Raw genomic sequence first — 14,021 nt, 5'->3', positions numbered from 1 at the left:
TATTTTTAGCCTTGCCTCATGTCGTGAGAGTGTAAAGACCTTGCGCTGAGAGGTGGAAGCGCCATTTTATCTACCATTATATTTATGTAAAAAAAAAAAATTGCTTCTCTATGTGTGTTATTTATTTAATTTTAACATCTCTTTAATTCAAACTAGCTTCTGGCAGTCAGCATAAGTTACGCATAAGCTTCTGGCCACGCAAATTTAGCCGATCACAGATAAAACCAGCAGGTAGGTGTGCTGTTTGAACAAACACGGAAATAGCTCAGTTGTTGACAGACGCACAAAACGTTTGCTAAATGAGGATGCGCAATATATTGCGGCTATATTGAATGTGAGCTGAGCTATTCTCGGTGTGGCCCTCGACAATCGCTTCAGTTTCTCGCATGGCTCCTTTGAAAAATCAATTGTCCACCCCTGTCTTGCGGTATGGGACCGTGTGATCAGCTAGCTGATTTAAGCACAGTGGTCCAGTGCTCAATCTTTTTTGCACCACGGACTGCTTTCACATAAAGGCATATTTCACCGAACCGTCTCAGCAGCGGCCCCGTGCATTCGGCCACTGCCGTCACCCGGTTGTTCATCGTCTACTGTGCAATGCGTTGTGATACTATACATGGACATCAATGCCTTACTCTGCTTTTATTTTGAAGTTGGTCCTCGAAACCAATCGTTCTGGCAGTTGACTTGACTTTGACTAGAGGCTAGCCTAACCGCAGTCATGCTGACTGAGCTGCAATTTTCTCTCTACGCATATGTGCACTGACGCAATCAAGTCTGGCGCACATGAATATTTTCACTTTGTAATCATGCTGCTTTGCTTGGTGAACAAAATTATCTCATCAAATGCGACCCTGATATTTGGCATGATTGAGGTCTATTACTAAAAGTAGATTTAAGTGTTTATTTCATTGCAAAACAACAAAAAAATAATTCAACTGGTTACAACAATGTTTGGATAATGACTTACTCATTCATATTTCATAAAGGCGGATTGACTTCTTTTGTAAACAAGGATACAGTAGTTATGTATGAAGAACATTTGGGAATGCTTTGGTTAGTCCCTTTCACATGATCAGCAATCATAAATGAGGTAGTGTTTTGAATTGTAGGGAATCTGGGTTTTATGACAGACTTTGCATGCTATCTAAGCAGAAATATAATAGACAACCTGTCTAATTATAAACATCCATAAAAATAGAAACATTAGAAATGAAGATGATTTAGCATAGGATATTGTAAAATTCATTGATACAAATAAGAATGGTGGCTGAGGGTGAAATGTGACAAAATTCAAAAGCAACTGGATAGTGATTCCATCCCATGATGTGGTCACAAAACTCACTGTCCTCCAGATCATCACCGACCCTCTTCACAGCCCGATTTGTATGCAGCCATTCCTACTAGGTCTGCCAAATTTTTATGAATGGTGTAGACACATTCTGCACCATGCCTCTCCTTTTTACATTTAGATAATGTGCTTCAGCATTTAATTCAGACCGTAATATTCACTGAAAGCACACGAATGCTGCAATGGCAAGGCACATTCTCATACTTTCTCAGTCGTTTTCAGATGGTACAGGAAAATGCCTATTTTTGAATGATTATCATACTTAAGTGATCATCGGCAAAATATCTCAATTTATTTAGTGACATCAAGATGAAATAATAATGGGGACACACAGAATAGCATCCAACAGGCATAAATCAATTTCAGGCGATTCAATCAGGAGTGTCAAAACTATGATCAAGTCAAAGGCTATATAGGTGGATGTTTAAAATGAAGTACACAAGACTGACTCATACCCACTAAACAGATTGTCAACATGCATCTTAGATGAACATATTAGTTTTATTATGAGTAAGAAACCAGGTCAGAGAGGTTGAAGATGCAAAACAACATTCATACTGCCGCAATCAATCGAAAATTAATTTGAGTAATTTCTCAAAGACAGTGAACGGGACCGCGTTAAGATATTGTGGCCATTTCGTTTAATATAACCTCTTGAAATGTTGAGTAAGTGGTCAGGAATTGTGGTGTAATGGCAAGGTGTTTGTGACTAGTGCTAGTTAGTAACTAGTACTGGGCGATCTGGAAAAAAAATCTTCTATCATGATAGGCCACTTTAAATCATGATAACGATATACCCATATATATATTTTCTGTTATTCTATAACTGTTCACCTTTTCTCACTTTATTTTGAAGTTACATTAAACAGACTTGTATAAAATGAGAAATGCATCCAGTAGTGCTGATATATAAAATCACCAAATGTAAACAGAAACAAAGCAGCCCACATATTTTTGCACAAATATAGATATCAATCTAAATAATATCAATTTAAATAAGATTCATAATAAATGTTTCTGACAGAAATTGACTTAAAAAACTGTAATGTACTTTTGAGAACATTTATCGTGCAGATCTCAAAAGTCAAAATTAAAACTCAGGACTGTATTGTGAAAACATATCATATTTGTATTCCATGCATTCAAAATACAAAAAGCATCAATTTTCTGAATCGCTTATCCTCAATATTAATATACTTTTAATCTTGTAGGCCACTCCTAGCTGATGTATGGGACGCTGGATCATTTCCTGTTTAGCTGTGTGTGTAGCATTATTTTGTATTAATTTTCTCTCCAGTCATTTATTAAATTCCCTGTTATTTTGTTGATCAAAGTTGGATGCACTCCATTTTAACACGGTTTCAGCGAGACTTCTGTGAAGTGTACTCAGTCATCCAAGCACTTTTAATTCCAGTATTTATAGTTAATAATTATGAGTTTGTTGTTAGTTTATTCTTTCCAGAAGCAGTAGTGTTCATTATTTGCATTCACCTCATTTATTCATTCTCACTGACTCTTAGATTTAATTTCGCACCGTACGTTTGTAAGGAAGGATCATATATATGATTCACATCCTTGTATTGTCGTTCAGTCTGCCACCTGATGGCAGTGATCTTACGTAAGATTGATAAGTGAAAGCTTTTGCCCATCAAATCAAGCTGTCTTTGATATTCGAAACTTGACTAGCCAAATCTGAATTTATAGATCTGTTATTGTTATTTGAAGTTATACTATTGCTAAATGCAATATTTGTAAGTAACACTAAGTACTTTTGGCCAGTTTTATCATCTTACATCTGTGGCCCTTACACCACTTGCCTACCAATAAAGGTTAGTGATGACACACCACTTAAGTTGGACTATTTGCACCATTTCTAAGTGAACTACCCGTAGTCATCACATCTTCCACTCCATGAAACACACATTAATGCTCAGTAGTACACATGGCACTTTAATGTATTTGCCTTGTAGGCCTACTGAATGTAATCGTTTTTAATGGGCATGTATGCAGCTGAAACAGGTAGCCTTCAACGTAACGTTTTAATATAACATTATCATCATTATGGCCTTTACATAAATGTTTTGGGGAGAAAGTTGGATAGTGCACGATATGCTGCGTGATGCAGCCCAAGCTTTTGTCCTTAGTCAATTCCAAAATTTTGGGGTGACACCTCTGCTCATTAAGCGATGTGCTTCGGTGCAGACTACGGTAACTCCATGTAACTTAAGCTCTTAATGTGTTAGCATTATTGTTTGTGCTGTTTACCTTTTTTCACCGGGCATCCTTGAACACCTCAGCAACTTAAAACTAGCCCTACAAAGGGTCCCACCCTTTGCTGTCACAACAACTTGATGTGATTCTCAGTTCCTTTTTCTATGAGAAGCTGACTACATTACTCACCCTGCCATGCAAGTAGAGTTAGCTGTGAGGATGTAGTTCTCCTTTCTATTGACGATGGCCCAAGCAGGGCTCACAGTTTTCTCTCTAGTGTAAACACTAGCACATTTCTCCACTAAATAAAGATGGACATCAGGCCACTTTCAGGTCCTTCTTTCTCCCACTCTGTAATGCCATCAGGATGGGAAAGTTGTTTCCATCTGGCAATGTTAGTTTTTTTAAAGTAATTTCTGTGATCGTTTACAGTAAACCGCTGTTATTTCTGCGCCAACAATGCACAGGTTGGGCGGGTTTCCCCTGATTTTCCATGGAAAATGCATCTTCAATGTTTATAAGCTTTTTTTTTTTAAATAATTTTTTGGAGGGGGGTTCAAATTTTTTTGCCCCAAACGCATTTCAATGGTCACCCACCCATCCATCCGTCCATTGATAGATCCATCGATAGATCCATCCATTTATATACAATGGGACATAATTGCATATTTATACATGATGGTAAGTAGTACAGTAGGTCTCGCCTTACTGAATGAACCCTTTTAAAAACCTTGGAAAAGGACTGCCTCCCACACAAAATCTCTTTAGTATATTTGCATTATTAAAGTAATAGTTTTAATGTATCTGATGGTGTGATGTCATTTTCCGTCACATTTGCAAATGTTACTGTATGTTGTGAATATTGTGCTGAAGCTTCATTCGAAGAAAATCGCAAATCGAATCGAAATCGCAATACCTGTCAGAAAAATCGCAATACAAATTTTTCCTAAAATCCTTCAGGTCTAGCGCCTCTCTCAGTTGGCTTTGGGCAAGAGAAGGACTGCAGAGTTGTTTTTTTTTCATGTGTGAGGAGCGTGTTTCTATAACTGCTGCATATGTCAAACGCTTTGATATAACAACTATTGTTAGTTGGTGCTATGTGAATAAAATTGAAAATCTTGACCTGGACTGGTTGCCAGTCAAACGCAAGACACATATTGACGGATAAAAAATTCACACCTACGGGCATTTTAGGGTCTTCAATTAACCATCATGAATGTTTTTGGGAACGTGGGAAGCCGAAGGACCTGGAGAAACCCACGCAAACACTGGGAGAACAAGCAACTGTCACACTGAAAGCCCAGAGTTTCAAACCCAGTGGGGAAAATGTGCGCACCACATGTTCCATAGTGCTGCCCCAATCCGGTTTATCTTCCCCTTTAAGGTCAAATGCCATCTAAATCAGATTTTTCCATTTTATGCATAACATAAGTCAAAACGATTCTGTCACAGGGTATAAGTTTGTCATCTATGCGGTTTGTCATTTACATTAAATCAGATGTGTCAAATCCAGGTCCAGACAGTAAAAACTTAGCTACAGTTTGGCTTTAGTCCCAGTTGCTTCTACTCAACTATAACTATAACAAAGCCAAACTATAGCAGGGTTTTTATTGTCTGGACCTGGATTAGACACCTCTGCGTGCAAAAGCCTTTGAAAGGCAAATGCATTCAAAACAAGCAGATCTGAGTTTGGCGCTGTTTCAGCACAGTTAAAATAATCCATATTCCAGGACCCAGGACTCTTTATTGCGAAATCCATCTAATGAGGAAGCCCTCCTCCTCTCCATGACTTGTGACATGAAGGAAGCGAATAAAAGTTTGGTCTGTACAATTAAATACTCCTGCAGTCAATTGCCATATAAAGTTAAAGAGAACAGCGATCCTATCATGGCAAATCTTATTTACACGTTAGATTAATGAAAAATCTGACAGTGCAAGATGTCTGGCATTTTTTTAACCAACTAGAATATCTTGAAAATGGGCATCCCGTGTATTTCCAACTCAATTTATTTTGCAAACCTGAATAAAGGACAACAAAGAGTACGATTAAATTTCGGGGTTACAGCAGTCAAAGGCTCCACCAGCTATCGACTAGTACGATGTGATTAAGGCATTCCTTTCGAGACTCTTCGAACTGAACGAGCTAGAGAAACCTGACCGCCTGCTGTCGACGACGGAAAACCATCCAAATTGATGGAAAGGGTGCTGGCTGTACTGGGATAAGATTATCCCTGATTCTTTTTCAACTACATTTTCCTGCAGCAGCTTCCAGCACCAGTGCGCACCGCACTAGCCACTTCCGCCCCCCCATCGTCCAAAAATCTCTGTGCGCGTGCTGCAGAGATGGACAGGTTTTCCTTGCCAAACGGCAAAATTAGTCCAAGTGCTGCTCCCCAGCCAAGACACCTGGGCCCTCCAGAGGACACTGCAGACATCGCAGCTGCAGGGACGGACCACCGCCAATGTAATGATGGGATGCGTTACTACTAGGTGTTTAATGAAAACTGATTTTAATCGGGAAATCTGTTTTGATTTAAAAGATTTGAGCGCATCATTACACAAACTAATGAATTGGTCTCAATATAGCTTGAACCAGATTTAAAAAATAAAAAAAAAAAGGACAAAAGTTAATATATAATATAATATATCTATCAAAAGGTAATAAAATGTGTATCTGTATGTTGCTGATGATTTGCTGTTTTTTTTAATTTAATTAAGTTGAATATCTTGTGCTTTGGAGAGCTTTTACATGCTCTCCATGTAGACAACAAAAGCTACAAATACATTTCTTTATCTTTGATAAAACTCTTTGAAGGAGATGCCACATTTACAGTAATGACAAGTTAATTCATATTACAAAATGATTGTCTACTTTCAACACGAAACTCATTGCATCATACAGTTGCGAATTGAGCCATACCATATCGAATCAAATCGTCAGCCCACTAACGCCAGGTTTGGGGCAAAGGCCAACCAGTGTCGTAAATCCTGCAATTTTGAGGTGCAGGGACACACCGGGGCTGATTACAGGGCTCAAGACTGTGATCAAAAAGGTTGCATATACGACGGACATCAGTAAGAATAAATTATACATTTTCTCTCAAAGGTAAATCTCAGAGTGCTAAAAAGATTCATCTGCATCATGGGGTCAGAGCCATGAACAATAAAATGAAAGCAAAGTTGAAAAATGTTGTGAAACGTAAACCTAACTTCTGTAAATCACGATTCACAATACTGAGATAATATACTCTGAATGGAGGATGCAGCAAGTAAAGTTTGCGGTCTGTGAATCTCTCAGTCTATGTCGGGATCCTGGACTAAAAAAATGAACCGATAAGTGTTTTAAGCGAAAAATAACACAAGTTGTCAGTAGCAGAGGCAACGCAGGTGGTTTTACTCTGCCTTCAGCCGCGAGAGCCGACTGTTAGTCCAGATTATGATCTACGTCCATGCTGTCAACACCGAAACTCGTCGCCATGGAGCAACGTCATCTAATGGCACTTATGTCGCTTCTGTGTGACACACATTAATAGGACTACAACTGCCAGACGACTGTTTGAATGTCCTTCTTCCGGCCACCGACTTCCGCCTAATACCAAAGCAAATACATTTAAAAATCAACCCCAAAGGATCATGATTTGAATTAATTGTCAAAGACGAAAACTGACTTTTCGCTATAATTAGTTAGTTTTGTAAACTTAAAATGTTGTTTCAGTTGGTTTTTGTTTCTTTAAAAGCATTTTCCTTTTTATTCTATTTCATTGACGAAAATATTTTTGCAATTTTAGTTTTAGTGATTTCGTTTATTTTCCTTTTATATCATTTTCCTCTACAAAAATAACCTTAATGGGGCACTTTTACGAATGCGCGTGAGTGGAATGCTTACTGACGTCCTGAAATGTTTTATGAATGAAACAGTGCGCGCATCTGCATGTATTTAAACTATCTCAACCAAGTTTCAAGCATCTGTTGCAGAACTGTTTCATTTAATATCTACTTTGATGATAAACTTTAACTTTATATACATCTTAACAGCCACTGAGAATGGGCTTGCCACTGTAACAGAACTGTTACCCTGAGCGGAAATGCAGTTATGCTATTTTCTGTATATAAATTTGTTACATCACACAAGTTCAAAGTGCGATCACATACGGTAATAGGCAGTGCATTAGAGCGTTTTCATTTTTTGATGTTACTCACACACACCACATATTCTATATCTGCATTACACAATAAATACTTACCTCAAGTTGATGCTGACTTGTAGCAAACATCAATTACTATTGTACAACGCATTAATTTGATAGTTCAAAGAACTCTAAACAGAAAAAGACCTAATCCAGACACACACAATGATTTCTATGGATACCCTTGGACACACCAGACTAACCAGCTTCTGCTAAATGATCGCCATCTCACAAGACCAGCAAATACTTTGTCAGGTCAAACAACAAAAATGTCAGAAAACTGTCAGAAAAGACCTACGGACAATTAATGGACCTTATAACAAAGGACACCAGTTAGAAACAGTTTTACATTTGCACAATTAGCACAGCCAAGGAAAAACCATGTCCAATGTAGTGTCTGTGCAAAACCTACTTTAATTTGAGGTAGCCAAGTGTCCAACGCTTTTCAATTTGGCAACAAAATGCCTTGTGAAATGCATTAACACTTAAACATCACCAGAGTGATGACTTTAGCACACAACGGCGGTGCAACCTGTTGCAGTTGCTTTATCACATTAAAATGCACACGCTGCCTGTGTGATTATATATATTTTTTTTAAACTAAACGTTACACCACTCACTCCCCAAAAATCTAAACTGTACTAACCAACAGTAGAAAACTATAAAAATTAATACATTAACTAAGGATTGTCACATTAATAAATAAAAATGTGATGAATTCTATCAATTGTTTGAGGTTTAAAGAACATGGATATTAGCTAAGGGAAGCTGAGCTACATCCAGGCAGACAACTATTTTGGCAACTGCTTCAGGCAGCATTATTGTGCTCAATATGACCCTGGCAGTTGTATTCAGAGAGAAATTATCCCATCCACTCCAGAATTACTTTTATAAAATACTGTACATTGCTAACTTATCGGTTGATCAAGGAACTTTAGTTAAACGTCCATTTCTATCACCGGCCGTTATCGCATTGAGAAACATACACATATATTGCTTTCGTTATCATTTATATTTAAAAATAATAAGTGTGTAAAAGTTTATGTATGTGTGTGGGAACTGACTTTTGTTGTCACGATGTAGGGAAGAGGCGATCCAGGGTTGTGATTGGACCATTCTGCAAGGGGGCACAGGCTTGTCCTCCACAGATGATGATGTGATCACCATGGAAACACTTGGCTTGGCAAAAGGTCAATCCAGAAGGGAACCCCAATCAGTCAAATGATTTCACAGGTGGGCAGCCTTTGTGGGGTCTTAAGTAACCTTCATGAGGCGTGTTTTCAATCCCAGAGTTTGCTCAAACAGTTATTCCAACTGACTCAGTCAATCTTGAAATGGTGGGAAACCAACCAATCAAATTAAAAGGCACCGTCTTCTCTAGCTTGTTTCTTTGTTACTGTGGTTTCTAAGGCAACCAATTGGTGTACAGGCAGCTTGTCTATCTTAAGTAAAAATATAAAGGATGTAAAGAGTTACACTATAGATATAGAGATCTCATTCTACATATATATTCTCTTCTATGTGGTTGTGGGGGTGTGGGTTATATTTGGTTAGTCAGGGTAGCTTTTGCTTGTTTCTTTGAGATGGAAGTTTGCACTGCTCCAGATTGCTGGTAACTTATTTTAGGTAGTCGAAAGTAGGTCCTCTTATTCTAGAATACTCAAAAGATTTCTACTCTGTCATGGGTCCTAATGGCATAAACGTTGTCCTGGGTAGGATTAACCCAATGTAGGAAAGAAGTAGTTCATCGGGCATGTTTAATTTGTAATCCAAAATGGGATTTTTCTGTCCAGTGCAGCCTTTATTACTAAAATCCAGTGCAGCAGGTATTCCCAGGCGTGTAAGACTTCCGTCAAAATTGTTGTGACCAATCTCACTCAAATTATACATGAGAGTAGGTTTATCTAACTTTTGATTTTCTGTCTCTCCTCTTGTAAAACACTATTACTTGCAATTCCTTTGGAACCAGGCCCCCCAGCTTTCTGCTAAGTGGGCTAATGGAAAGGGTAGAAGAGAAGGAGGGGAATTGAATTTCTAGCTTTCTGCTTTTACCCCATCCCTCCCTCTAAAAATAGGTCCAATTGCAGGCGCTTTCTTGGGGGACTGGGCACTGGTCAGCGTAGGCCAGTGTAGAGAGAGGTTATCACTCGGCTTAAAACCCTGACACTCACTGTCATCTACTGGCAATGTCACGTAGGCAGCGCAGACAAAGCTCCAAGGAGTCTTCAGGGTTGTGGTCACTCAGCAGCCCATCACCTAGCTACAGAGGGTAGCAGGCCTCGGCCAGTAAAACAAGCCCCTTAATACCACCAGAGAATAAAGGAAAGCCCACGCACTATCCAGAAGGTCGGTCTGTCAACTGGCAGTTGTACAAACTCGAGGAAACACAGCCAGTCCACTTCAGCTTGTATAGTTCCACAAAAAGTTCATCGGGCAGAATATCCACACTCGCACGGCAACAACGTCTTAGGCGGGGGTGAACCAGAGAAGAAAAAATGACAGTTTCAAATCCAGTACTTGGTGTTAAACACCGAACGTTCCCCGTGTGAAGCACACAGGACGCTAGCGACCTGCCCGCCTGTTGTGTTTCCTATCGGTGACACAATGCGTTGTTAAGCAAAGCACAACTCGCTCCGGGAAGAGGTAATCACAATCGAACACGACGTTTTGAATGACACAATCCAAAACTCCAGACGCGTGTTCAAGTCCAACAAATGCAGTGAAGTTCCTGAGTTTGCTGTCAAGATACCCTGGGTGCCTTCTTGGCGCGCCTCTTTCCTCCGCTTCCGCTCCCCTTTCGTTCCCTTTAGTGTCCTCGCCTTCTTGCCGTTGTGCCCTTCTGGGTATTAAATAAATAGTTTTTGTAATCCTTCGCGGTGGAAACCTTCAAAAGGGCAACCTAGAGTCATAATTCTTGCCCGTTTCCCGTTCCTTGACCCAGCGTTTCTCCGTTACAGGGAATCTGTGCTCTCATCCACAGTGCTCCCCACCCTGCGATCGGGGCTGAACCATATTGCCCAGCGCGGAGGTGGCAAAAGGCGATCTTTCGCAGCCCCACGTATCACTGCTTTTATCAGCAACAGTGACGCAATTCAATAAAGTGACGTTGGCGATGAGTATTCTCACTTGTGATCGCACAAAACCAAAACTGCAGACTGATTTTGTGAAGCGAAAATTAACATTACAAATACATCGGGCAAGCGGGGCAACAACCCTCTCTTTGTTTGAAGTAGCCTCTTCCAAATAGACCTCGCTCTCGTCCTGTCCATTTATAGTAACAACGGAGTATATTTACTGGAACTTTATATTCACATATATAGGCAACATTAACTTAGACCCGTACCACAATATCAAGAATACTCTCCTACTATATTACAACCACTTGCCGCATATCTAATGACAGTTATTACAAATTATTCCGTACTAAAGCGATTACAATGCTATTATCAAGTGAGGTATAAAATTGAGGAGAAAATGCCCGTAGATTTGACAACTTTTAATGCATATGGTTTCCATTATATATATATATATATATATATATATATATATATATATATATATACATACAAGTACACATCAATAAAACTTGCTGTGATGAATGAAGAATAAACATTTTAAGAAGAAATACATCTATGTGAATTTAAACCAATTGTAATGATAAAAGCGTCAACAGATAATACACGTCCTCTTTTTTTTAAATTCAGTCTTCTAAACTGTTTCTACTTCTCTGTACTTGTACCAGTGTAAGAGCAGCCTCTCCCTCCCTCAGCACGCACCCTCCCACAGGCTCTGTTGCTACCCGACGCCATGGCAGCTGCAACCCCATTGGCTACGTAAAGTGTAGTCCCCGGCTGTGATTGGACACCGAGTCGATCTGTGGGAGGAGCACTTGGCTCGGTTTCCCAGTGTCTCTTCAAACGGCGCGATGCAGGAATGACGCGGAAATAGTTTGAGGATGTCAGGTACAAATGGAAAGAGGGAGGCTGGGGGTGGGCAAACTGTCGGGGAGCAGGGAGAAGAGCGGGGCAAAGGGCTTCCATGCGCACATGCTCACTGAGTGACTCTACAGCTGAGATGTGACTTCCCCTCACTAACCAGCCAAAGCTAAAAGTTGTTCCTGTTGCTATCCGAGCATTCCGGCTAAATCAGGCACAATGCTGCCTGGGAACAGCTCAGCACACAAACCGTCATAAACCAGCTGACAGCTCCCTGGCTTAAAGGGAAATTCACCCTCAAATACAGTTCATACTGCATGAATAAATGTGTGTCAAATTCTTGTTGATTCAGTTGCTATTTAGTGACACTAATCTTTTAATATCTTTCAGCTTATACAGTATCCCAAAATGGAATGGTTTGCGAAGATTAAGCCTGCTTTGATCATACTGTTGCTGGAATACAACTAACTTTACATATTGCTGAAACAATCAAATGACTTGTTGCTGAAACAATCAAATGACTTAGTAAGTATACTTTAGTGATTACAATTAGGTCAATAATAAGCACATGTAAATATATTGTGTTGTGTTTCCTTGAGTTTACAAAGATTCACAATGGAATTTCAACACTCATCATTTTCTTCCACAGCATTTTAGCTCCAATTCATGGCACTTTCTTTTGCAACCAGCTTGAAAACTACAGTCCGAATCATAACACTCTCAAATGCTGATAAACAGCTGACCAGACTAGGCTAAATAAAGATAGCATGGCCTAATAACTTGCTACAGTTTAATTACAGAGTTAACATTTAAAGCCTCATTGTCATAAAAACACAATCAAGCAGGAAGCAACATTCAATGCCCATTTAAGATAAGGTGGTTATCACACACAGATGTATCACTACAAGGGTGGTCTGCTTATGAAAGACCTAAAGCCCAGCTCAGAGTGATTGGCTCTGTCTGATCTGACTGGGAGTAAAGACACAAATAGACTTCGATAATTCCACAAGTTTGTAAAGTGTTATAATTACCATAACAGCGTTCCTTTCATAAAACTCTATTTCACTTCCCAATTTCCTCGCAAAAAAAACCCCTTTTTGGCTAAATAGAGTACAGGTAGCTTTTTGATGTCTTTGTAGGTGATTTCAACTAGCTTCTTAAAGACATGCAATCTGTTGCTGTCATTTGATAATATAGCACCTTGCTATTCAGATTTACACACACACACAAAAACACCTTGAATCACACCTACCAGTAATTTTGTTTGTAGATAGATACGATAACTTCATTATAGATATACCTTATATAGTTTTAGTCAAGACTCAAGTATGTGTTTCACATGGGTTTCACATGTTTGCCGCTCCAAAACTACAAGCAGATGAGCAACAGGTGGCCAAGTGTGTAAGTGTTCTTGGTCATGCCATGGCACAAACACATGGCTAATGGTGCTGGAGCCTATCCCAGCTGAATTGGGGCAAATGGCGCGATACATTCTCGACTGTTCGCCAATCAATTGCAGGGCAGACAAATCATAATCATATAAAATTACTACTCATAATTGCTACAAAAATAAGAATGCATAGCTATGAAATTATTTGTTTCATAGCTTTAGTATTGTTTTCAATAAACCTGCAGAATTAGGATGAAGTAATAGTAATGTACACTTAAAATGTAAAAAATGTTAAAACTTAAACATAAAATAGTAAAAATGTTGACTTCAAGTATTCATATCAGTTTAGTTAATTCAAACAAGTAAAATAAAAAAGATTAATTAAAAACCTTTTGACTAATTAATTCTAGATAGATACGTTGTATGAGGATTTTACCTTAGCAATAAGGTGTATCTGTACATTTCAAATATAGATTACTTCGGATAGAATATAGAATTTATATGTGCAGTAACAAATAGGAATGATCCTTTCGGTGGCAACCAAGCATGTAAAATAATGTTCCAATTTTATTTTTCAACAAATTTCAGATGTATTATTCTATTACTTTTGAGCAAATTCATATCATTTATGCTTTTAACTGTATATGAAAACAGCTTAGAATGTTGAAGACAATGCCCATGGCTGTTATATTACCAAATAATCTAATTTCTAGATATAGATAGAAGTAGAAATAATGTATATTTTCCTTCCCTGAAATACTGAGTGGCTTCCACCAAATCACTTTCAGCTGTACTAACGGTCAGACAGCAGAGATTACAACAGTACTGTGAGGAGGCAAGCAGACTCTGACACTCACGTGCCTTGCAGCAAATTTCCACCCGGCAACTATACGCTGTACCATGGCAACAGCTCTGCCATTGGTCCCCGGTGCGTTTTCAAATGACCA

At 39.0% G+C, this 14,021-nt stretch overlaps 1 protein-coding gene across 2 annotated transcripts in view; it reads right to left on the bottom strand.

Moving 5' to 3' along the window:
• Positions 1 to 14,021, bottom strand: part of dyrk1b (dual-specificity tyrosine-(Y)-phosphorylation regulated kinase 1B) — a 64,357-nt gene that overhangs the window by 30,273 nt on the left and 20,063 nt on the right. The window contains exon 1 of one of the 2 annotated variants that reach the window (XM_086037594.1): positions 8,814 to 10,781. The exons of the other annotated variant lie outside the window; for it this stretch is intronic. Coding sequence (XP_085893720.1) covers positions 8,814 to 8,916 — 103 coding nt within the window. The 5' untranslated portion in view covers positions 8,917 to 10,781. Of the gene's footprint in view, positions 1 to 8,813; positions 10,782 to 14,021 lie in introns of those variants that run through there. 2 annotated transcript variants of the gene reach the window in all.

Source organism: Filicampus tigris, chromosome 8, assembly GCF_054856515.1.
Source record: "Filicampus tigris isolate MCC_2025a chromosome 8, RoL_Ftig_1.0, whole genome shotgun sequence".
NCBI classification, from domain to species: Eukaryota; Metazoa; Chordata; class Actinopteri; order Syngnathiformes; family Syngnathidae; genus Filicampus; species Filicampus tigris.
The sequence above is the reverse complement of the archived record's forward strand: the minus strand, read 5'-3'. Positions and strand labels throughout refer to the sequence as shown.